General features: G+C 39.3%; 1 protein-coding gene across 3 annotated transcripts; it reads right to left on the bottom strand.

The window, feature by feature from the left end:
- Window positions 1–31: 31 nt before the first annotated feature.
- Window positions 32–18015, bottom strand: MED30 (mediator complex subunit 30). Of its 3 annotated transcripts, none has more exons than XM_062503603.1 (4): window positions 17842–18015; window positions 16832–16990; window positions 13739–13849; window positions 32–2247 (listed from the first exon to the last, which is right to left on the bottom strand). In XM_062503603.1, the coding sequence occupies exons 1-4, from the start codon at window positions 18013–18015 to the stop codon at window positions 2152–2154; spliced, it is 540 nt and encodes a 179-aa protein (XP_062359587.1). In that variant the 3' UTR covers window positions 32–2151. The 3 variants fall into 3 exon arrangements, with proteins under 3 accessions (XP_062359587.1, XP_062359604.1, XP_062359596.1); XM_062503612.1 differs by lacking the exon at window positions 32–2247 and adding an exon at window positions 2420–2548; XM_062503620.1 differs by lacking the exon at window positions 13739–13849.
- Window positions 18016–23535: the final 5520 nt, after the last annotated feature.

Raw genomic sequence — 23535 nt, 5'->3', positions numbered from 1 at the left:
CTAACACTTTATTTTCAACTACAAGGCTGGACATCCATTCATCTGTCAATATTTACAGCCTTTAAAAAGAGAAAAAAACTATATTGTTGTATTGTTGTAAAACCTATTTTCAGGGAAAAGTCAAATATTGTTAACCAGGTGTGATCGGATCTGTTACCAGTGATTTTTACCTGAAGGATCAGTCAAATGGGTAGAAATTATTTAAAAACAGAATTAAAGAGACTGACAGAATAACAAAACACCTGTGAGGGTGGTGAGACACTGGAACAGGTTGCCCAGAGACGTTGCAGATGTCCCATCCATGGCAATGTTCAAGGTGAGACTCGAGGGGGCTCTGAGCAACCCTGTCTGTGGCAGAGGTGTTGGAACAAGATGATCTTCAGAGTCCCTTCGGACACAAATCATTCTATGACTCCATGAAAATCAGTGTAACGTTTTAAAATCCATGAACCTCAAATCAGTAAATGTTCAGTATCAAACCATCAGACTGCAGGAAAGTTAGCTTTTAAAAGGATACCATTTATCTGGACACTTCAGAAGGTTCTGAAAAAAATTTTCACACAAAACTACGATGGAGTCTGACTGGGCATGGAGTAAGAGTTAAAACTGATACACAAGAGACAAATCATGAGGATGGTTAGTTTTCAACATGACAAATACCAGGAATAAAGTACCCTATGGATTTATATTGAAACTGTTGTTTTATGTATTTTTTCATCTGGAGAGACACATAGTACACTGGCAGCATCTGTGGATAACAGAAATTTACAATATTATTTTCACAGCAAACAAAAATTGTGAGGAGTAACAAAGTTAGAAGAAAGATGAAGGTTTATGATTAACTCAAAATAATGAACCACTCAGGTAAGCCAAAGTTTACTAGGACTCATAGGGAAAATATTAATGAGGTTTTTATTCAATGCATTGTGGTAAACAAAACCAAAGTGTTCCAACCATTCATAACACTACAGAAATGCACCACCGGTCACAGCTGTTCAGAGCCAGCATGGCTTCCTTGTTGAACCTGATTTTCATCTACGACAGGGTTACCCACCTAGCTGATATAGGAAAGCCAGCAGATGTAATCTTTTCAGACTTCAGAAATGCTTTTGGATATTGTCTCTCTTCAGGACAAAATGTCCAGCACACAGCTGTAACTGAGTTACATTATAGGTAAGCAACTGGCAGAGGGGCTGGGCACGAAGCCTTACAGTGAATGGGGCACCAGTGACTGTCACTAGTGGGGTTCTGCAGGGCTCCATCCTTGCCCCTGTGCTCTTCAAGGCAGGGCTGGAAGGAATACTAAGTAAATTTGTCAATGACAATGAATGGGGATGAGTTGTCTACTCCCTTGGGGGGCAGAAAGGCCCTGCAGAGAGACCTCGACAAATTAAAGGGTTGGGCAAGCTCCAACTCCAACTGTGTGAAGTTTAACAAAGGCAAGTGCTGGATTCTGCACCTGGGATAGGGCAGCCCTGGCTGTCAGTACAGACCGGGGCATGAGAGGCTGGAGAACAGTTCCATGGAAAGGGACCTGGGGATCCTGGTCAATGGCAAGTTGAACATGAGCCAGCACTGCCCTGGCAGCCAGGAGGGCCAAACCTGTCCTGGGGGGCACCAGGAACAGCACTGCCAGCCAGGCAGGGCAGGGGATTGCCCTACTCTGCTCTGCACTGGGGATAATGGATAAAATACTGCAGATTGAACTGCAGTATCTGATTGCTGACTTCAGCCCTCTAGCTTACTGGAACAACTTTGCTGTCTTGCAACTTTTCTTCTCAGTAGAGGCTATTTGCACTGAAGAATGACATATAAACATACGTTTATATAATTTTAAATTGTATTATAAAGAAAATCCAGAAACACTTTATTTATAAAACCCCCTATCTGCACAGCAATCCAAACTACTACTGCAAATTACTGAGGCTGTACAGCAGAATCACACAGGTAAAGCTCATACGATGAATCTTTTATAAAAACAAACCCAACACCATTTACATTACTAGAAAACAACCCAACATTTTAATCTTGAAGACTTTTCAAATATTACTGCAATATAATTGTAGAAAAACATGTTACTTCTTAGAAGGACATTAAGCATATCTACACAGATTTGTATCTTCTTCCATTACAAAGTTTGATTTTACTTGTTCAGTTCCTCATTGCCAACATGGCATTTATATCCCAAATAAGATTTCGTAACTGATCCATGATCTGCTTCAGCTGCTGATTCTTCAGTTTCAGCTTCTGTGGGAAGAGTTTATGAGAAGTTTTTTTGTGATCAGTTCAAACAGCGCACTCAAAAATTCAACAAAAGTTACAGTGCTATGAAATGCTATATGAATCTTATTCTCAGTTGTCATTGAGCACTATTAGTGGGATAATACATCTCCTTTAAAGCACATTCTAAAAATACAAGAAAGCCTCCAAAGTTACAGACCATTGCTAGAGGAGGAATGCTGTTTCATTTCACAGCAGCCTTTTATCAAATCACTTGACACCTTCAAAAGCTGGAGGCTTGCACGGATCAGTCCTCACTCTGAAAAGTCTAAAACAAAGCATCCATCATAAACTGGAAGAAAAATTTACCTGCTCCCCAAATTCTATGTGAATATGTGTTTTATAAACTTGGTTTAGAGAAAAATAAGGCATTAACATTACAAGTTTGAACAAGGCACAGGGTATAGGTGAAACAAATCAAGGTTTTGCAGCCCTTCTGCTATGTAGGTCAACTGTGATGTGTTAAGAGTCCTGTCATGAAAATGGTTTTCTCAAGCATGCTGAGTTCTTTAAAAATATATATTTATTTTTGCAAACTATAGAAGCATTTGGAGGAGCAGGAGAAGAGCAAGCTAGCTTTTACTTGGTTGCATAGCCAAAACTTAAAAATTATGTCTTTACAGAAGAAAGATCAGGGCATCAGGACATCACACAATTTCCCTAACCTTTCAGGTTTCACAAAAATACACATATTTATTGTCTCGTTTATTCATTTTCCTGCTCAAATCAAAGCTGTTGAGAACGAGGTTAGGTTGTTGTTAACAGTACACAGTTTGTCCTTCATTTCATTTGATTTGATATGATGTCAGCCTTCCAACATTAGAGATCAAACTACTTATTCATTAGGAAAGTCTGGAGCTCCAAGTAAAATGAAAGCACAGGAAAGACTTGCTGCCATCAAAACAGAACAAAATGTTTCAGGTTTGATGTAACTTTGCTATTTGCACTACACAAAATGCAACACATTAAGTGTGACTCAAATCAGTAATACAACCCAACTTACTGGAACAGAGAGAAAACAAAGCAACATCCTGAAAATTAGTCTCCTGAATTTTGATGCAGTCAACACAACAATATTTTTAAACTGACAGCTGGTCAGCTGGTAAAGAAGTCCAGAGAAAAACAGGAAGCCTACTCACTTCAGACCTGTAAAAACAGTCTGAAGTAATATGGTAATTAGGTTTAGATTACATGGGAAACATAGTAAGGGAAATACTCCTGAATACAGACTTTGCAGGACACTGGAAGACACAACACTCAGATTCTCCTAAGAACACAAAAACATCTGTAGGACAGTTCATGTGCACTAACATGGAATTCCTAACCAAGCATTTGACAGGCTAAAAAGTATTTTAAAGGTTGATATGTGCATTTATCTAATACTTCTTTCTTTTCCATTTGCTGATCCAAGACATCACAACATGCAGCAGATTCAGCTCCTAACTAAAGACAAGAGAGAAAGCTAAGCAGCATGTAGTTACCACAGCATTGAAATGACAGAATTGCAAGGGTCTTCCTAGCAAGGGTCATAAATGTAAGATCCTGATGAGAGAGCACAAGATTCAAGATCCTTGAGAAAGAACAAAAGGGATGAGATGAACAAGTATGTTCATACCTGTGGCATTTTTAAACATGATTCTGTTTGCCATCCTCAACATTCAATCTTGGGAGAAACCAGTGACTGTTGCATCAAAACTACTAGTCTAATGCAAGCTGTAACTCCCTCATCCTGAGGCCATGCCATTTCAAGGTATTTCAAAACCTTCATCAATGGAAATGAAGGCTCAACAGTTGGTGTTGGTAACTGAAGTTACAGACAGAAATAAGAACCACTGCCCTCTGAGAAGCAGACTGTTTTCTTTCTCCATCCATGTCTAATTGTACTGTTAAATACTGTTTCTCACATGAACTTCGTGTAAGTTATGCCCAAAAGACTCATTCTATAATACTGTTTTCCTTTCTTGTGAAAGTATGATGACACTGCAAATTGTTTGATCTTTACTTGATGCTAGACAGGGGAACCTTCAGCCTAGATTTCATTTGTTTTCAAAGCATCTGTAAGGACAAGAATTACGAATTTGTTTCCTTATTTATCTGAAGATAATTTTAGATCCTCATTTTTAGTAAAGATCTAATTTCTTAGCTATTCTACTTCTTCTGGAGACAGAAAAAAACATCTCAAATGAAGTACCATCCCTGGGTTGCTAGGCTGTTGAAAGAATAAAGAGAGAAGAAAAAAAATCCACTTCAGAGAGCACAGTCTCCTAATTGAAATGCACACAATGATCTTTGTTACTGATCTTTGACAGGCAGTGGTCCACACCACAAAGTACTACATAATTAATATGTTCTGCACCACTGGAAGTGCTGGCCTCTGCTTAAGACTTTGCTGAGCCAGTAAGAACATCTCAACTCAAGTCTAACCTTGAAAAGGTAGGTGAAATGGCCTTCTTGGGAAATGGGCAAAACCTTTAAGCAGCTTCAGCAGTGACAAATTTTCATTTGAACAGATTGCTTGCAAGTTGTCTCCCACTCTTTCCTCCTGTTGAAATGACTTAGTTGAACTCTAGACTGGTTCTCAGGATTAACAGTTGTATGAAACAAGAAAGAGTACTTCATCCTACATAAATGCTACAGCTTCTGACTTTATCTGTTTTAAGCTAGCACAGGGAAATTCTATGAGGCAGTTTATGCCATGAGTTTAAGAGACCTAAATTTCAAGTTACATCTGTCAGGCCTGTTTCTGTTATTCTCTCTCTGTCAGAAAAGTGATCTGACTGAAAACCTACCCTAGGGGGTCTTCTTTTGTGATATTGATTTTCAATGGGGCCCATTTTGACTGACCTTGAAAGTATTACAACCATCATGATGGAACTATCAAGGACTGCACCTTCCAGTAACCAACAAGATCTAAATTGGCTTAGGTCAGATAGGTCATTTATGAAAACATTTACTGAAGCACAAAACCCACATAAATGAAACAACGTGGGAGAACCATAACATACATCCAGAAAATAGCTGTCTTTCAAGGAAGAAAAGCTGCCATAAAGAACCTGCCATGTTTCATACAGATTTGGGCTCAACAGAACACAGTAATTTCAACTTTGACTGAAGTAAATGTTTTATTTGAAGTCATTTTTGTTTCACTTGCATTTCATTATAAATCAGTATTGTCTAGACCAGTTCACAACTTACAATCAGAGATGTATCAGAACCTTCCTTTGCAGAGTGTTCTCGTCCCTCTCCTCATTTTACGTGCATGTATCCTTCAAATTTTAAAACTAAAACATCACTGTGAGTCATTATGCTACACTAAATCCATTTGTTAGAAATCCCTTCTTCAAGTAAAGAAAATAATATAAACACTGTGGAAGAGTAAGAACATATTCTAAGTGGTGCTTGTAAAAACATCAACATTACTTGTTTAAGTTGTATAGGCTCTTCTGCTCAAGGAAACTAGTGAAGATCTGTTTCCATCTTGAAAATTTTGTATTGAAGACCATTCTCCTGAATGTTGTGCCAGCCATGTTTTTTACCTGCTCTATTAAAGATCTACAACAGTACAGGCCAGAAGGACATCTCAGTGTCTCAATGTAACATTAAATATTAATAACTATAGTACCTTCACTTGCATAAATACTACCAAAATTTTTAAAAATTATGTTTACTTTGTTGATTAAGACTCTACTACAGAGAACTTGCATCACATTGATTCCCAGGCATATAGAATCGTGGAACAGTTTGTGTTGGAAGGGACCTTTAAAGGTCATCTAGTCCAACCATGCAATGAGCAGGGACATCTTCAACTAAATCAGGTTGCTCAGAGCCTGGTCCAGCCTGACTGTGAATGCTCCTAGGGATGGGACATCTACCACCTCCCAGAACAAGTGTTTTATTGCCCTCAGCCTAAAAAATGTCTTCCTTATATTTCATTTAAATCGGCCTTCTTATAGTTTAAAGCTACTACCCCTTTCACTATTGCAACAGGCCCTGCTAAAAAGTTTGTTTTCATCTTCCTTATATGTCCCTTTTAGATACTGAAAGGCTGCTGTAAGATCTCCCTGGTGTCTTCTCTCCTTCAGACTGAACAGCCTCAACTCTTCAGCCTTTCCTCATAACAGAAGTGTTCTATCCCTCTGATAATTTTTGTAGCCTTCCTCTGAACCCACTCCAACAGGTCCATATCTTTCCTGTGCTGAGGAACCCAGAGCTGGACACAATACTCATGTTACTCCTTCTGACCATTGAACTGCAATAGGAAGTGATTCTTGAAAACCTTATGAAGGTGACAGTGACCTCTGTGTTTCCAGGAAAGTCAAGCCCAAGAAATTTCTACAGAAATGCAATCTCTGTAATTGGAAGGTGACATTTATACGGTTCTTTATTTAAATGAATCCTTCAAAATGAAATCTCTGAAGTATGAAACTGGAAAAACCTGCTCTTTTCTTTTTTCTTTTGGTAGTCAAGAGACTATTGCAATGTTATATGCATATAGCATATGTTATATGCACATTGCTGGGAAAAAATATGATGGAAAAAGTGCCCTCAACACTTTGCTCGAACTCTTAAAGCTGCAAAGTGGTGTCTTACCTTATGGCTGCTCATCTGATACCAAGGCTCATTTTCCATCATAATAAAGTCATATATCAATCTATGAATATTTTTTTCCAAAAGGATAAAAAATATTCATCGCTAATACAGTGACTGCTGTGCAATTAACATGAACACACTCACTGTCCAGTATCTACAGCTTTTCCTGATGTCAGCCACAGGCATGACTGTTCTACACTTAACAAAAATGAGAGACTTGAGTGTTCTGCCTTGCTCCTCACCTGACAGCTGAAAGGAAAACTGCTCCTTCTGCATGTGTAACCCTGTGTTCCTGAAACAAACAGAAGTATCAGTCATAGCCTGCACTCTGCTGCAAGCTCAATACTTTTCACCTTGTCCTGGTTTACAACTCAAGATACATATTCTATTACCATCTGAGAAGGGTGATCATCCTTATCTCTGTGGGAAGTATCTTCTGTTAATGGGCCATTGAGTCCTACTGTATAACTGATAAAATTACATCATCCCATTGGGAGATGCTCCAGCCAGGAGGATGAGCCAAGCCTTTCCTACCTAGATAAAAACTGAGGTTTAGATCGCCAAAGGCAGCCTTTTTCCACTGGATTCCAGAGGAAGAACCAGGTTTTTTCCACATCATCGCTGGACCCTTTGGAGGAAAACTGCACCAGCACCCTGACTGACAGGGTATCAGGTTGTATTCTGACTCTGTCCGTGGTTTTATTTTTTATTACTGCATGTATTTTGTTTTTCCTTTTTCTCTTCCCTATTAAAAATTGTATTACTGACTTGAAGTCTCACTGGTTTTTCTTTTCAAACCAGTACACACCTACTGACCCAGGCAGGATTGTATTTATCAGATCTGTTGTTTCGAGAGGAATAAGCACCTTCATTCAAATAGATGGATGTTTGCTTCATACCAATTATTTATCGTTCAACAATGAGGTCTGAGTTCTTATTTACTGACTACCATCTAAGCTCTGCAGCTTGTAATGGAATTATTCATTCCCCAAGGTGCTTCTCCACCACACTTCTCAGGGTTACATCCCCATTCTTAATATGAAAATCCCACAGATCTATGATCCTCAGTTATAGATGGCAAACTCAGTCACATGAACACTACAGATAAAACTGCAGTGCTGCCAACTTTGTCCAAAGACATTTAAGATTCATGTTCATCTCCAAACTTTATATTTTAACAGCTTCCCACATATTCAAAGATATCACGAGCCATAAGGGGAAGAATGAACTACCACAGATAATTTGTGGCAGAGAAAAAAAAAACCTCAGCTCCCAAGAGCTGCCTTGGTTACTCACTACAGACAATAAATCACTCCTTCTCATTCCCAAATTCCCTGCTTACTCAAGAGTCTAATGCCAGTTATGCAATACACAAACCAGGATGTTTATAATCTTATTTACTACAATCTGATTCAATCTAAATAGTGCCTAGTCTGCCACAAAAGCAGGATAGCTCAAAGGACTCTTCCAGAATAGAAAGTGGGAAGGGGGAAAGAGGAACCAAATGTGGTAATGCAATAAAGGTTGTATAATATACCTCTATACGGGGACAAAAGGGGACAATTGGGATTTTACAGGCAGCTTTATGCTCACCTTTTCCTAACTTTTTTCAACTTCGTAAGCGTGATATGGTTTTGATACAGAACGCAGCGTGAAAATTTTTGTGCGCAACTTTTTACACAAAACTGAAAAGGAAATAATTAATTATCTGGAATAAAAGTGCATCTGAATGCTGAGAAAGACGGCGTAGGACGTAACAAGACCACTCTATTTTCTATTGGAGAGGGGGGATATGCTCCTGATGAAAAAGAAAATATTTCAACTCACTTGCAAAAAAGACAAGGAGGGGATCCAGAAAACTATAGGCTACTCAGCTTAGCTCCTGACTCCAGAAAGGCTGTTCAGTAAATCCTTCTGGAAGTCATACCTGGACACATAATGATAAGGTGACTGGGAACAATCATACTGGATTTCCTGAAGATGCCTGTTGCCTGACCAACACAATAGCTTTCTATTGAGAAATGACTGGTTGTGTGGCAAGGGGAGAGGAGGAGATTTTCTTCACTTTCATTAAGTAAAATCATTCATTAGTCAGGCTTTTGACACAGCCTCTCATTGCCTTTGAGCAAATTGGAGAGATGCAGTTTGGATAGGTGAATTACTGGGTTGATGGAAAACTGGCTGGACTATGGGATTCTAAATGCTGGGATCATCAGTATTAAGACTAAGTGCTAGTTTGTCACTCTTGAAGTTTCTCAGGATTGATACTAAGGTGAATATTCTTAATATCCTCATTAATGACTAATCCACACTTAATGAACTAATCACCATATCATAGTTATCAAATTGGTGGACGAAGCCAAACAGGGGAAAGCGAAGAATATACTCAGTGATAAGATGTCAGATTCAGAGGAACCTCAACAGGTGGTAAAGACAAGACAACACCTATCTCTGGAACTTCAGTTAAAACAACATCCTACATCTGCACACACAAACTCATACAACAGCACAGGCGGAGGGCTGACTGAATAGAAATGACATTTGCAGAAATGGATCTGAGGTCCTTTTTGTAATTTTCTAACAAGTTTAAAAACATGACTCATCAGCAGATCTTTTTTGCAACAAGGAAGACAAACTGCACTCTGCCCTACATTAGCAGGAGTGTACGTGTCAGATCAGGTGAGTACCTCTCATACTCTCCTCTATTTGGCTCTAGAGAATGACTGTGCAATTTGGGGATCAGTACAAAGCGCTATCATACTGGATAATGCCTAGTGGAAGGCCACCACAACGATAAAAGCTGTGTTTGTTTAATCTCAAGCAGAGACGGCCAAAGGACAGGACCACAGCGCTATCTTCAGCCACCTAATGAAGCTCACAGAAATGACAAAGCTGGACTCTTCTTGACTATATGCAGCAAAAAGGACGAAGGGCAGTAAATATACAAGTTATGACAAAGAAAATTCCTATGTAACATCAGGAAAACTTTCACAGTAAAAGTTAACCCTTGAGAAGGGCCCAGAAAAGACAGATTTTCAATCTTTGCAGATATTTGAAACGATGGAGCATGGACAGGAACTGCAGCAGCTGGATCTAACTTTGCTGGTTGACCCTGTCTTCGGCTGGGGGCTGAACCAGATAATCTCCAGATGTTCCATGAGCCTAAATTCCTCTCATTCTACCATTGCAGAGAGTCAATTTGGGTACTCAAAAAATCATTAAATTATCTCCAGTGCAGATTAACCTACCCAGAAGGTGTCTTGCCAAAGTGTACCTTGGTGCACACTCATATTTTAGGTGAAAAAGGACTCTACACATATAAAACCAATTAAAGGACATACTAATAGTGTGAAAGGTAGTTTAAAAGAAATTTAGGTTTTCTGCATAGTCTTAAAAAGCATCAGCTGCAAGGCACAATGTTTGTGCTATCAAAAAAAGCCCAGAGCTAAACTTGTTACAGCTTAACTTAAAAGTCTGTCATGTAGATAGTCTTTTACTCTCTTAGCAAGATCAGTGTTAAACACTGAACAAACATTAGTTAAGAATATCAAATATGATTGTTTTCTAAAGTGCTACCTGGAATGTCCAAATGCTATTTTGCTTTGTTTTCACCCAAGTGTACTTACACTACTAATTATATGATAGTTTTCCTAAGTGTTTCCTTGAAACCAGATCTATGGCATGAATGAAATCTAAGCTGTACTTGTTCCATTTCTAAAAGCAAGCAGTAAAGAAAATCACTGATAAGGCAGCAAAACAGATTAAATCACTCTTAATTTTTTATTTGGTATTTCTGTTTCAAGTCCTGTCAAATATACTACAAGACCACAGACTGAAGGTGGGCCTGACATCTTGAAAAGAATACTGATGATTCTATACTTAAAAGGTAAAAAATTTAATAGATGGAACATTGAACACTTGAAAACCATGAACAGAAGAGAAGAAATCTTGGTAACATCTTCCACTTGATGCAAATTGATTAATTTAAATGAAAACTGAATCAAGACATCTACTAGAAGACCAATTGAAATGCTAAACTGATTCTGGAACAGTAATTTATTCCAAAAAAAAGTCACCCACCTCAACAATTTACAAGCCCAGAAAGCAGATACAGATAAAAAAGCATCAGCTACATTTTTGGAAACTGCAGAAGAGAATTGTTTAAGACAAGAGACAGAGGTAGTCAGTGCTCAAGAAATGGTTTTGTAATAGTGGTACAAGCTTCTTATTGTGGGCAAAAGTCCCTTGTGTTATAAAGCTTAATATGTTTTATTTAAACCTACAGTTGCTAATTATTAATGAATTACTAGTACAGAAATTTGTTGCCTTGCAAACTAATCTATATTTTAAATCAACAGACAAGTACTTACATAACAAAGGTCAACACATTAAACTTTCTGACCTAAAACGTAGCTCCAATATAGCAGAATAACTAAGACCTAAAGGTATCACAGTAAACCAACACAAAAAGCTCCTGCAGTTTTTAGGAACTCTGATACATCAACAGGTTCTCCTGCCCCATGAACAAGATGGTGAGCATAGGAAGTACCTGATGCTCCCCTCCTCCTTCACTGAGGATGCTTCCCTCCCAGACACTGTTTTTCAAGTCAGTGGTTCATGGAACGAGGACATTTTAGTGTAAGAATGTATGATCCACAAGGTTTATAACAGCTACTACTAGTTTTGGCAGTGCTCCACATTGTGGGGCAGTTAGTGTCTGAGAGACACCATAGAAATCAGACTGGCTGGGATATCACAGCAAGAAGGGCAAAATCAGGAGATCCGTGGCAGGTCTAAGAATTAATTCAAATATGACAATAGTGTCAAAAGTCTTGTGTTATTGCAATAGTGACATTTTGTTACCAAAAATGTGGAAGACTGAGAAAAATAATGCTTATCACAGCAAAATGGATGAGGTGAGAACAAGACAAGGAGCTGACAGAAGAAAAGATTTGGTCAAGAATATAAAAAGCTTCTTTAACTATCATGTTGGTTTCTCTGTCACAGTATTTTTAGCAATATTTTGTATAACTGAAATTTTCCTATAATTAATTCATCAAATTGAGATGGAAGTGGACATTACACACTAGAGACGACTGAAGAGCTCAGGTGTGCCAGCTAAGAACAGAGCAAGCCCCCTTGAAGCCAGCAGCCAGTGCTAGAAATTAGATCAATTATCTGATTCTAGTGATTTTTCTTTGAAAAGGAAAAAAAAAAAAAAATTTTAAGTTTCTAGCCGTAAAAGCATTTTCTAGTCTGTAATATATTAAAATTTGAACTTCGAAAATGGTAATAGATATGCTTATACAACTGGAGGGAGACAAAAGAAAAAAATCAGTGAACTTTCAAAAAAGAAGTTCAACTTCCTTTTGCTACAGTTACTAAGTATTTGTCCACAAGAATACTAGAGAAAGTTCAACTATCTTGTGAAGATTTAGTGTGGAAAACCTGGAAATAAGGTCTAAGCATTTAAGTATGAATACAGGATTTCAGCCTATATTTACCTTAAGATTTCAATGCATTCTTAATTACCAGTTTGCTACCAATGGTCCTGTAAAACCATCAACCTGTTTAAGGTTCAGAATGCTTCATAAAAATTTATGAAATTATTTTCACAAGATCATACCAAGGAGGTTTAAAATCATATTAGCATACAAGTACAACAACAAGGGCAAAACCATGTCGTAGAACTATTAAAACCACAGCGAGTATGGACAGTTAAGCTTATTAATACCTAAAGATTGCAAATAAATGTGCATAAATTCACAGTACAACATTAAATACAATATAATATATACAACCCTGCTACATCAGCATTGAAGAGAAAGATTGTAACAGGACAGCTGACAACTGCATTTCTCTTAAATTCCCATAGTCTTCATTTTCTCCTGTACAATACACATGCATTTTTCTAAATAAATGGGTTATGAAAAATTCAATACATGTATGATAGTGGAAGACAAATTAAAACATTGGAAATATTTAAAAAGCCAAAAATCCATAAATTATTCATTCAATAAATAAACAAACATTTTATTCATCTATTTCTTTTGTTTGGTTAATTTTGCAGATTGTAACTCCTTTTTACTGAGCATTTGTAGATACTACAGCTGTAGAAATATTTATTTAATCCTATCTTTGTAATTTACAGATTGAAGAAACAATGTTCAAAACTGTGGTCTGGTAAAACTATGTATTTTTAATCTCCATATTACGTTACCTTTTACTACAGCATAATTATTTTTAGATTCGAATCCCTCTTCAGTAATTGCACCCAGTCACAATGCATTCAAACTGAAAATTTAACATTTTAACTCATATAACATTTATAAATTCATAGTACTTTTTTTTTCTGAATGTGCCAAGATTCAATAAACGTTCCTCTTTACAAAAGGAACAGTCTTCTTCAAACTGTCATAATACCGAAGGTAGTCCTAAAAATTCTTTACCAACTCACATAATTGTAATAATATTTACACATCTGGTGCTCCATATCAATTACTTTAACACCTAAGGTAAGTTCTGAAGGTAAGTAAATTCAATGGCACCTTAGTTCAGTTTGTACTGTCAATATCTAGAAGGTTACACATAAACATAACACACTGTATTCATAAGGATACGTGTCTGTTCTGAAGGAGACACAAGTTAGAATTGTTAGGAGACCTAAACTCTACTGCCAGAGGCACCGCTGAAAAACCATTGCTTAACTAAAAGTTCAATAATGAAACATTTATAGATAAAAAGTATTTATCTCCAGTTTTGATGGTATTCATCACACATGTATTTAGTACAGCAATCTAGAAATTTAGGCTTTGTAATGTGAAAATGACATTTCTTAGTTTATGCAAATTAATTTCAACTTTGTTACCTTATTTACTTCCATGATTTCCCTTCTCTCTTCACTAGCAAAACGAAGCTGACTTGCAGCACCACGATCATCATGCTTGGAGCCATCTTCTTCAACATATGGAATAAGTTGCTGTGAAGACAAGAAACATCAGCTTTAGAGAAAAAGAAAAAAGAAAAAATAGGGAAAAAAGAAAAAAATCAAATCCAGGAAATACATACAGTACTACCATTTCTCCACAGGTTCTAAGTGCCCAAGAGAAAGTGGAGAGAAGCCTTCTTGCCACCTCAAACCTAAAGGCATTGCAATTATCTCAGCTGGTTCTCCAGGAAAACAATGCACTTCAAAAAGACACAATCCCACACATTACCAAGCACAGACCAAAGAAATTTCATAACTGCAGGCAGAAGCCAGTCTTTCCATTTTAAGATGTTTATTATAGATATTCCTTATAGTTTTGAATTCTGCAGATTGGGATTTTAAAATTTGCTATTCCACACTAAGAAATAAAACCCCAAACACGAAGTTACCGTTACGAAAAAGAATTTTAGTGATATACTGAACACAAATATGACTGGCTTTACGTAGCTACTTGGTTAATACTCTAGTTATGACTTGCTATTTTAATGAGCCTCTTTGGCTATTCTTAAGACCAGGCCCACAGTTACCTAAAAAAAATGAGTTTTTCTGTAAGTATTTCTCACTGTGATCTCCTCAGAATCATAGTTTGGTTTAGACAGAAGACCACAGTGCTATGTCTTTCTGTAAGCTTCAACAAAGCCAAAATTCCTTGATACAGAATTTCTAAATGAATACTACTGTAAGTTTCCTTCCTAAAAAAAATAAATCGAAAAGAAACATACTAGATACAAAACAAATACTTGCTTCTGTGTCAGAACACTCCCAAGCTACTAACAATTTCTTAAAAGGTAATACATCATGAAGTCCATAGTCTGACATTGTTTCTTCTGTCCTGAACTATGCACAAATAGATCCGTGTTCACAAATACACTACAGACAAATGGAAGACTAATATTGATAAAAGTGAGCAAGAAGACATTAGTTTAAAAGCCTGGGAGCAAGCTGCTCATCAAGTGCATATTAACTTCTTAGGTTGGGATGTAATATGACAAAAAGCATTCAGTGACTTCAGCACTCTGATGGATAACTTACTTTGATTTAACCCACTAAAAATATAATTTCCTCCTATACAAAAATTTTTGCAGCCATTCTTATTAAGCTTAGCAAAATGGACAAAAGCTACCACACTAAACTCTGCTGTGAAAAAAGTAGTAAATGTTGACCACTTACTACATTTGCAGACCATAAAGAAGAAATAGTGGGGCTGCTATATGCTCTTGGAAAAAACTCTCTGATAGAAGAATAATTCCTTCGAAAACCTCTCAATCTTTCAGAAAAGGTAATAGATGAATGCAGGGGACTCCAGCAGATGAAAAAGAAAACCCAAGAAACAAACCTACAAAGAGAAGCAGAACTATACCTAATACACAAAAGAAGCAGGAAATTTAATCTTTATAGGCAGATCTTTACAATCATCTCATGCCTTGCTATGTTGGTTAACAGAAAGCTTTATTAGCTTTCTATTACACAGTAGTACGGTTCTCTTTACTGTGCAAAAATAAAGAGTTTTGTTGATATTCTGTAAAACATGGTTAGAATATCAGCCACTAAATAATACAATTGAGACTATTATTGAACTACTGGAAGAAGAATTTAAGAAAACTGATCCAACAGCAATGATGTGCCACTGTCATTCACACTAACCAATAAAAACGCAGGGAGGCAGGCATCTACTATATTCAGAGAAGACTAAGAAGATTAAAAAAATACCCCAACTATCAGTAAAAAACTCTGCTGTGATTAAGTTATGCAAGTGAAACCTTGCATTAAAAGAGTCTGAAGTGACTACTTATTTTCTCTACAGAGATTATTTTCCACCCTCATAACAGGAAAAAAAAGTGAAAAGTTATAGAAAAAAAAGCAACCCAACCCCACGTCATTCCACTGATATTGGATAAAGACATTAAAAGCTTTTGAAGAGGATGCAAATATTTGGTTATTGCACACAAGTCAACATAGTGAAAACAGGTTTATTTTCTTAAATGGGAAAACTATTCCCTTGCTTGCTGTCAGGTTTCCAGATACATTTCTCTGAAACCCTTGTCAAAAGTCTGTGACTGTTAACTGAAAGAGTAGTTTAAAATGAACTGTACAGAATGGACTTCTTCATTTCTTTACTCCTATTTAGTTAAGAGATACACACTTCAAATATAATTCCTATACGATTAAGATCCAGTGGACAGTCAAATTCTGTTAATAAAGTTGCCTCAGAATCCAGAGTTCAGTAATTAAAGAATTTCAAAGTTCTGGTTACACAGAGCAGAAGCATCTCAAATTGTAACAAAACCCAGAACTTAAGAGTATTACTAGAAATTAGAAACAACTCATGAGGAAGATGACATTTAAGATTTCATGGCTAACAGCAGTATTAGTCAGAAAAACTTTGGCCAATCCTCCTCCTTAAAAGTTTTATGTTGCAACGTTTCTATCACCACTATACATTTAGGTTTGGTTCATACTGGCAGCAGGTTAGGAATAGCTGAGTGACAGAACTATGGAGGCACAGACTATTTGCCAGAAAAAGTAAATAATACTTATTACTCAGGAGCCAGGCTGACAGGTGAGAGCTTGAGGCAGGCTTTTTCCATACTTTTTCCCACTTCTTGTAAAATATTTGCCCTGATCCTCTTTTTTTCTATTTTTTTTTTTAACTAGCGGAAACAAATTGGCAAAGGTACCAAGAAGCCAGAGGAAAAAAGTTTAAAATTTTATATTAAATTTGCTTTCACAGAATCAATTAGGCTGGAAAAGACCTCTAAGACCAAGTCCAACCTATGACAGAACACCATGTCAACTAGACACTGAAGTTTGACTATCTTTCAACAAGATCTAATTAATAAACAGAATTCAGTCCACTGAATTCCAGTATCACTAAAACTTGTCATCAGTCTCCTGCAACTGAGGAAGATGGATGATTTGCTATGCAGAGGGGTTATTCTGATTTGTAATTTATACATCAATAAAGGTACTTACTTCTATGGGAACAGGATCGAGCCCAGCACAGTTTTCATTACATTTGTCATAGACTAATCTCAGTTTTCTGAAGAGTATTGATAGCTGACGAAGATGTTCCTGCAGCTTTGCCAGTCTGTCTTGATATGTTGCAGTATGGTAAGTAACACCATTTGGTAACTTAGAGAAGCAAAACATTAAAAATACTACAGTAAAGTTTCTGTCACATGAAATAAATAAAGATATCAGACAAGTGTTTGTACATTTTAAAATAAGACAATCGCACTTTTCCCATAGCAATCACTGAATTTTTTATTTTCTTTACTAGCAAAATTACATATTTTATGTGTTCAATCACTGCTGTCAAACACCCTCATCTATTCTACACTTTGGTCATTGTCAACCCCTCTGACTTTTCAGTGAATGTCTTCACAATGCTTAAATATGATGCTGTTGTAACTGGGGTTGAGATTTTGTGTCTCAGTCCCAGGCCACGCAATTCAGTGACTCAAGAGTCATGAAAATACAGAAGGAGTGGGAGTCATTATTTATCTCGTAGTCTCCACAGAGAAAGCACAACAGAATATTATCTCAGTAAGTAGACAAAAATAAAGATTATGTCATTTTCCCTAACAAAAATACAAAACAGTTTTAGGTGGTAAATATTACAGAAAAAGATCAATGAAAATTCCTCTAAATTTACTCCCCATATGTTTAACATAAACAGAGAAACATAACCAACCTATGAACAATCTTCATTATACATAAAAGAAAACATAATTAGTAAGCATATTTAGAGCTTTTTTATTGTGGGGGCAATGACAACTCAGCATTTCTGAATTTCACTTAATGTACAGGACTAAGCAGGTATATTACGTGTAGAACTCACTTCTTCAACCAATTGTCCTTTTCAGAGCAATTTAATCTTGTTTTCCAAACGTCTTAAGGCACCTCCTGAGTCTATATACACTGGCAGTCAGTGATAAAAACATGGCCAAGTTGAGTATATAGAACAAACAATGTTTTCTCACCTGCATGTTCCTCAGTAACTGGAAGATTTCCATGGTTCTAAAGACAATGTCCTGCACGGTCTCCTGGCCGATGCGGCACAGGGAAGCCGTGTTCACCTCCCTGGCAGCCTGAGCCTGCGTCCCGGAGAAAGCGCCCGGCGGCATCCCCGCCCCGGCCAGAGGGGGGGTCGACATCTCCCGGCGTTGACCAGTCACACCAGGGCAAGCTGCACAAAGAAGTGAGGATGAAACGATTAAATACGTGTTTGACTCTACCCTAGCGAACTTCTTCAGGGTAGCTATCCCACTCTTTTCCCCCGTACGCGGCTCTGTCCAACACACGAGGCCGGCTCAGCGCAGCACCCCTTGGCCCGGACACCGCTCCCTGACCCACCGCAGCTTTGCCGGGCGGTGGAACTGGGGTGTCCCTCACGCACGCCCTCCCTCAGAGCGGTCACTGGGCGCGCCCCTCACAGGGCAACACAACAGAGGGGTCTGCCCAGCTCCAGCAGGCAAAATCGCAGCCCTGGGCTCCGGGACCGGTACCTGCCCGACCGCTCCTCCCTCCGCTCACCCAGCCGCTCCCGGGGCGAAGCGATACCCCGGCCCCGCAGCTTCCCCCGCGCTCCCGACCGCGACCAGCTCCGCTCTGCGCTGCAGCAGCTCCGGACGGGCCGGCCCCGTGGGCCCCGCCGCACCCACGGGACTCGCCTCATTCAAGGGTCCCGCCTCACCCACGGGACTCGCCTCTTTCGCGGGGTCCCGCCGCACCCACGGGACTCGCCTCATTCAAGGGTCCCGCCTCACCCACGGGACTCGCCTCTTTCGCGGGGTCCCGCCGCACTCACGGGCCCCGGACCCGCGACGGAAGCACTTCCCGGCGCCCGGCTCCGTCACAGCCGGCCCGCCCCGGGAGCCGCCCTTGTCCCGCCCCTGGACCGCTCTTGTGCCGCCTCTGGACCGCCCCTGGACCGCCTCTGGACCGCCTCTGGACCGCCCCTGGACCGCTCTTGTGCCGCCTCTGGACCGCCCCTGGACCGCCCCTGGCCCGCCTCTCTCCGTCGACCGTGTCGCTCCGGCACCGCGGTGATTTCGTGCCTTGCTGAATCCGGTCCGGATTTGTGGGCAAGTCAGTGAGCATGCGGGCTCTTGAGGCTGAAAAGTTTGGTCAGAATCCCCAGACATATTCACACATTCACACCACCCCTCTGTCAGATCGTAGAATCATTGAACAGTTTGGGTTGGAAGTGACCTTAAAGATCGTTTAATTCCAAGTTCCCTGTCACAGGCAGGAATGCCTTCCACTAGACCAGGTCGCTCCATGCAGCCTGGTCTTGAACACTGGCCGGGATGGGGCATCCCCAACTTCTCTGGGCAACCTGTTCCAGTGTACCACCATCCTCACAGTGAAGGATTTCTTCCTAACACCTAAAACTATTGTTTTTCAGTCTGAAGCCATTCAGCCTTTCTTATCACTAAAGTTCAGGATGAAGAGTCCCTCTCCACCTTCCCTGTAAGCCCCTTCACATGCTGGAAGGGTGCTATGAGGTGTCCTCCAGGCTGAACAGTCCCAACTCTCTCAGCCTGTCTTTATAGGAAAGATGCTCTAGTCCCAGTCACACTGATAAATGGCTCAATATCTGTTTTGTGGGATAAGTATGCATTGTCAGTATGCACTTTAAAGCCTGTGCTAATTTGATAACTTTATGGATGAACTGCTATTCCTTCCTACATTGATATATTATTGCTAATACATAAAAGCCTTGGCCTTCCTGTGTCACAGTATTTGCATGGATATAAAACAGCTCTGAGTGCTTGTACCATGCTAATACAATTGAGGCATTTTTGAAGTACAGACAAGGCCTCCTATGTGAGGGAGAGGGAACACCCTCAAAAAGAAACCAGGCAGGTTCTGTGAGGCCTGATAGATACGAGCTGTTTCTACAGTAGCTAATGCCTACTGTCTGCCTAACAAAAAAATTCTTCATGTGCAAAAGTCAGTAAGTACCAAAGTTTCTCTGTCTTTTCCAATTGACATCATATCTAGGACTGTGTATTTGAGTGACTGTGCCAATAAGTATCTAAATATGCAGAAGAGGACATTTATATACCTGCAACTTCTGGTGAATTCTTAATACAGTAAAGGTAGTTGCGCTGTATTAAAACTGATATTACAAATGATCTTCTGTGTGAAATGTTTTGCATTTGTAATGCTGTAAAAATAATTCAGAAGTTTGATGCATGGTATATAGCCTTTGTTAAAGAAAGAAGAAAGCAGTCAAGGAACATTCAGGAACAAAACCATATTAACTTGCTGTCAGAGGTATTTTGCTTCATAAAACATTTTTTACCTCAGAAAGAGACTACTGAGGGGAAAGAGCACCCTGTTTCCTAAACCGGAGCTTTTTGCTGCCTGGCTAAGTTCTCCCTAGCACTCTGCCTTACTCAAGGTGCAATATAAATGACTATATTGTAGCAAAGATCTTGGCATAGAGGATACAAAAGTGGTTTCTTAAGCAGAGAGGAAAAATGATTTATAAAAATAAGAAGAAGATATTTTCAGAAAGCAAAAGAACATCCCATGGTGTCTAGCTAGACAATACTTGGCAGCCTCTGGAGAACTTCAAAGGGATTGTTTGAAGGTTTGCTTCTCATTTCACTGTACACTAAGAGAACACAAGAATTGCTCAAGTGTTGAGCACAGAGGATAATGTTTTCATCTTCTGATTGCATGCTCAAGAGCTCTGTTCACAATGCTTAACTTGCTGCCTTAAATCCGATGGCATAAGAATAACGAGGGATTCAGAGCAGCCACTGTTCAGGGCTGCCAGACTGACTCCATGTGGAGCTGTATCCTGCAGTATGGGGCTGCCATGTACGCATGTTTATATGCCAGGTAAACACAGAGTCAAGTCTGCATGTGGAGAGTGCTGGAGAATGTTGCTAGGGGGCCTAATATTCTTCAGTGCCACTCTGTGGAACTGTCTGAATCTGGGATTTTGTTCCCAGACTAAGGAATCTTCTTTTAGATAAGAATGTTTTCCTGGTCAAAATAGATAAAGATGAATTTGCTTTTTAAAGCAATCTATTAAGCAGCCACTCCCTTGACTTCAGTTTGAGCCAATTACTTTCTTCTGGAAGGTGTCCAAATCAGAGATCATCTTTCATAACCATTTCAGTTTCTGTGGCATCAGTTCAAAACAGTGTCTTAGGATTCTGCTGCCTTTGTTGTTGGGTTGTAGAGAAGCTACCAAATACTTAACAAAGAACTTATATCTGCATGTGATAGTCTAGTCCAATCACCTTTAACCCAAATTTGAAATTAGGACTCTTAAAATAGTAACTACTTCAGTGATTGTAATTTTCACCATAATAATGGTTTATGAATTTTTTTTGTATTTTACCATGTTCTCATTCATATACCCTGAGCAACTTGAAAGATGGTTTTGATGTGCTCTATAGGAGAGTAAAAATCCTCAGAATTGAGGGAAGAGGATAGTTATTGCTTTTGTTTAAATAATTTTCTCTAAATCAGTTGATACACTTGCAAGGCAATATGAATAATTCTGTTTAAAAATAAACAGAACTGGTGAAATTCCTGGATTACCATCTGTTTTCCTCTAATAAAGAAGAGTTTACTGCCTCACAAGCCTTCTCACACTACTCCTTAAGCAGTAGTGCGTTGTTACTGCTCTGAGGGTGACAGATGGGCTTAGGGGAAATGTGTTAACCACAGAAGGACTTTCATTCTCCACCCTGTCCAGTGTTTATGTGTTCATTCAAGGAGAACTAATGGGACTTTGTGGAACATTTGCCAACAATAAACAGACATGGCACAGTTTTACTGTTACCAAGCTGTGGTAGATAACAGCATGGCACATAACATTTTTAGTATGTGGCCAACACTTAAGATGGGTGGAGTTTAATTCAGCAAACATTATATTTATAGACCGAAGGAAACAGTTAATGGCTGTGATTAGGTGAGGAGGACTGGGTGCTTCGGGAGGTTTTTTGCATGACCGGGTTTTTGCAATGGTGTTTTCTCCATCCAGGCAAGTATTTTCATAAACTGTGAAAGAATCCATTTAAAGGAGGCAGGGCCATCTGTAGTAGTGCTATGGAAGATGGGATAAATTAGACAGGATCAGAGCCCAAAGCATCAGAGCAGAGTGTGATATGCCATGCCCTTGCTCAGCAGGGGGTGAACACAGCTCTTTTCTGGACCAAGGAGGAGCTGGAGTTGAGCTATGAAGACCTCTCTGCCTTTACAGGATTCTCTTGCACAGCCCTCTGGTGCTGCAGGTGATAGAAGGACGGCAAGGACAGCAAGATGGACGGGGTTCAGCCTCACAGCTTGCCTCTTGCTTCTGTCATCTGTGTATCCATAAGCAAACTTGTCTATACATTGTATGTGTTAATAGCATAGTCTGCTGGGGCACAGAGAAGGAGGGTCATGCCTACTGGCTTTCATACAGGTAGTAACCAACTTCATTGGTTTGCCACAGCCCAACTTCTGAATGTTCACAGAATGGTGAGAAAATAAGGATCAGGAAACCACCCATTTCAAAATGGCTGTATGTGATGGGGTGGCTGCCAGGTGCCTAACACAACACTCCACCATAACACTCCCTCACTCACTCCCTCTCCCTCCTCAGCAGTATAGGGGGAGAAAATTGAATGAAAACCTCATGGCTTGAGATCTGCGTGTGGAAGCACAGTCCTCCTGCAGACTGATCCAAATGGCATCCAAATGGCACCTTAGACACCGTTGGGACTCACATTGTCTCCATAAGCCAGGATCACTGTGTGGGTTACTACAATTACTGTATGAGTTTACTATTTCCCATAGGATAAAAACAAGCATTAACAGAATATGGGAAAGTCGAGCACAGTGTGATAGTCCAGCCTACATGTGGGGTGTTTAAAACATGATGTAGCATTTTGGTTCTCACTATGCAGTAGGTCCTACACACCATTTCTTAATCTTGACAAGCATGTTGATCATTAGTTCTCTACTTCTCTGAAGTCTCCTTCTTGACATTCAGCTCAGGAATGTTGCCCTTGGCCCATTTCATATTCCTTTAAACACCAAAGAATTAGTTTTGTAATCAGTTGTTTCTGGCATGAAGATTGTTATCCTTCCCTATGTTTTATGTGATGGGCTGTTATGCCCACAGCTGGTACTCTCCCTATAACTGTGACAGAAGAAAAAGGAGTAACAGGACTTATTCCAGGGTATCACAATGCAGAAACATCATCCTGATAATTTTTCTGCTTTTGCAGTTTTTCAATTGATTGTCTCCAATGAGACATCTGGAAGTCTCATCATAACCTTGATGTTGTGACTTCAGACCCAAACCCAGAAGCAGACGTATCATGTCTCCTTTGGTCTCTCACTACCCAGCACCTCTCCTGCAGTCTTCAAATGTATTGGTACTCCAAAGGCTGATGCTGAAAATTATTATAAACAGAACAGTACCAAGTTTCTCTCCTTGCCCCAAAATGGCTGGGGGCAATCTGTGCCTTCTTGTACTGGGCTTTCACACACTTCCCCTGGTCCTACTTTTCCTGAGCAAATGGTGCCATATGGGACTAGCTGTTTGGAAGAAGAGGCATTCCAAAACGAAGTTTATGTGAACTCTATGTCTTCATCAGCCAAATGTGCATTTCTGATGCCTGTGGATAAATTTTCAGCATGTTTGTTTGATGACTTCT

Source organism: Cinclus cinclus, chromosome 1 (genome assembly GCF_963662255.1).
Source record: "Cinclus cinclus chromosome 1, bCinCin1.1, whole genome shotgun sequence".
Classification (NCBI taxonomy): Eukaryota; Metazoa; Chordata; class Aves; order Passeriformes; family Cinclidae; genus Cinclus; species Cinclus cinclus.
This window is presented reverse-complemented; position numbering and strand designations above follow the sequence as displayed.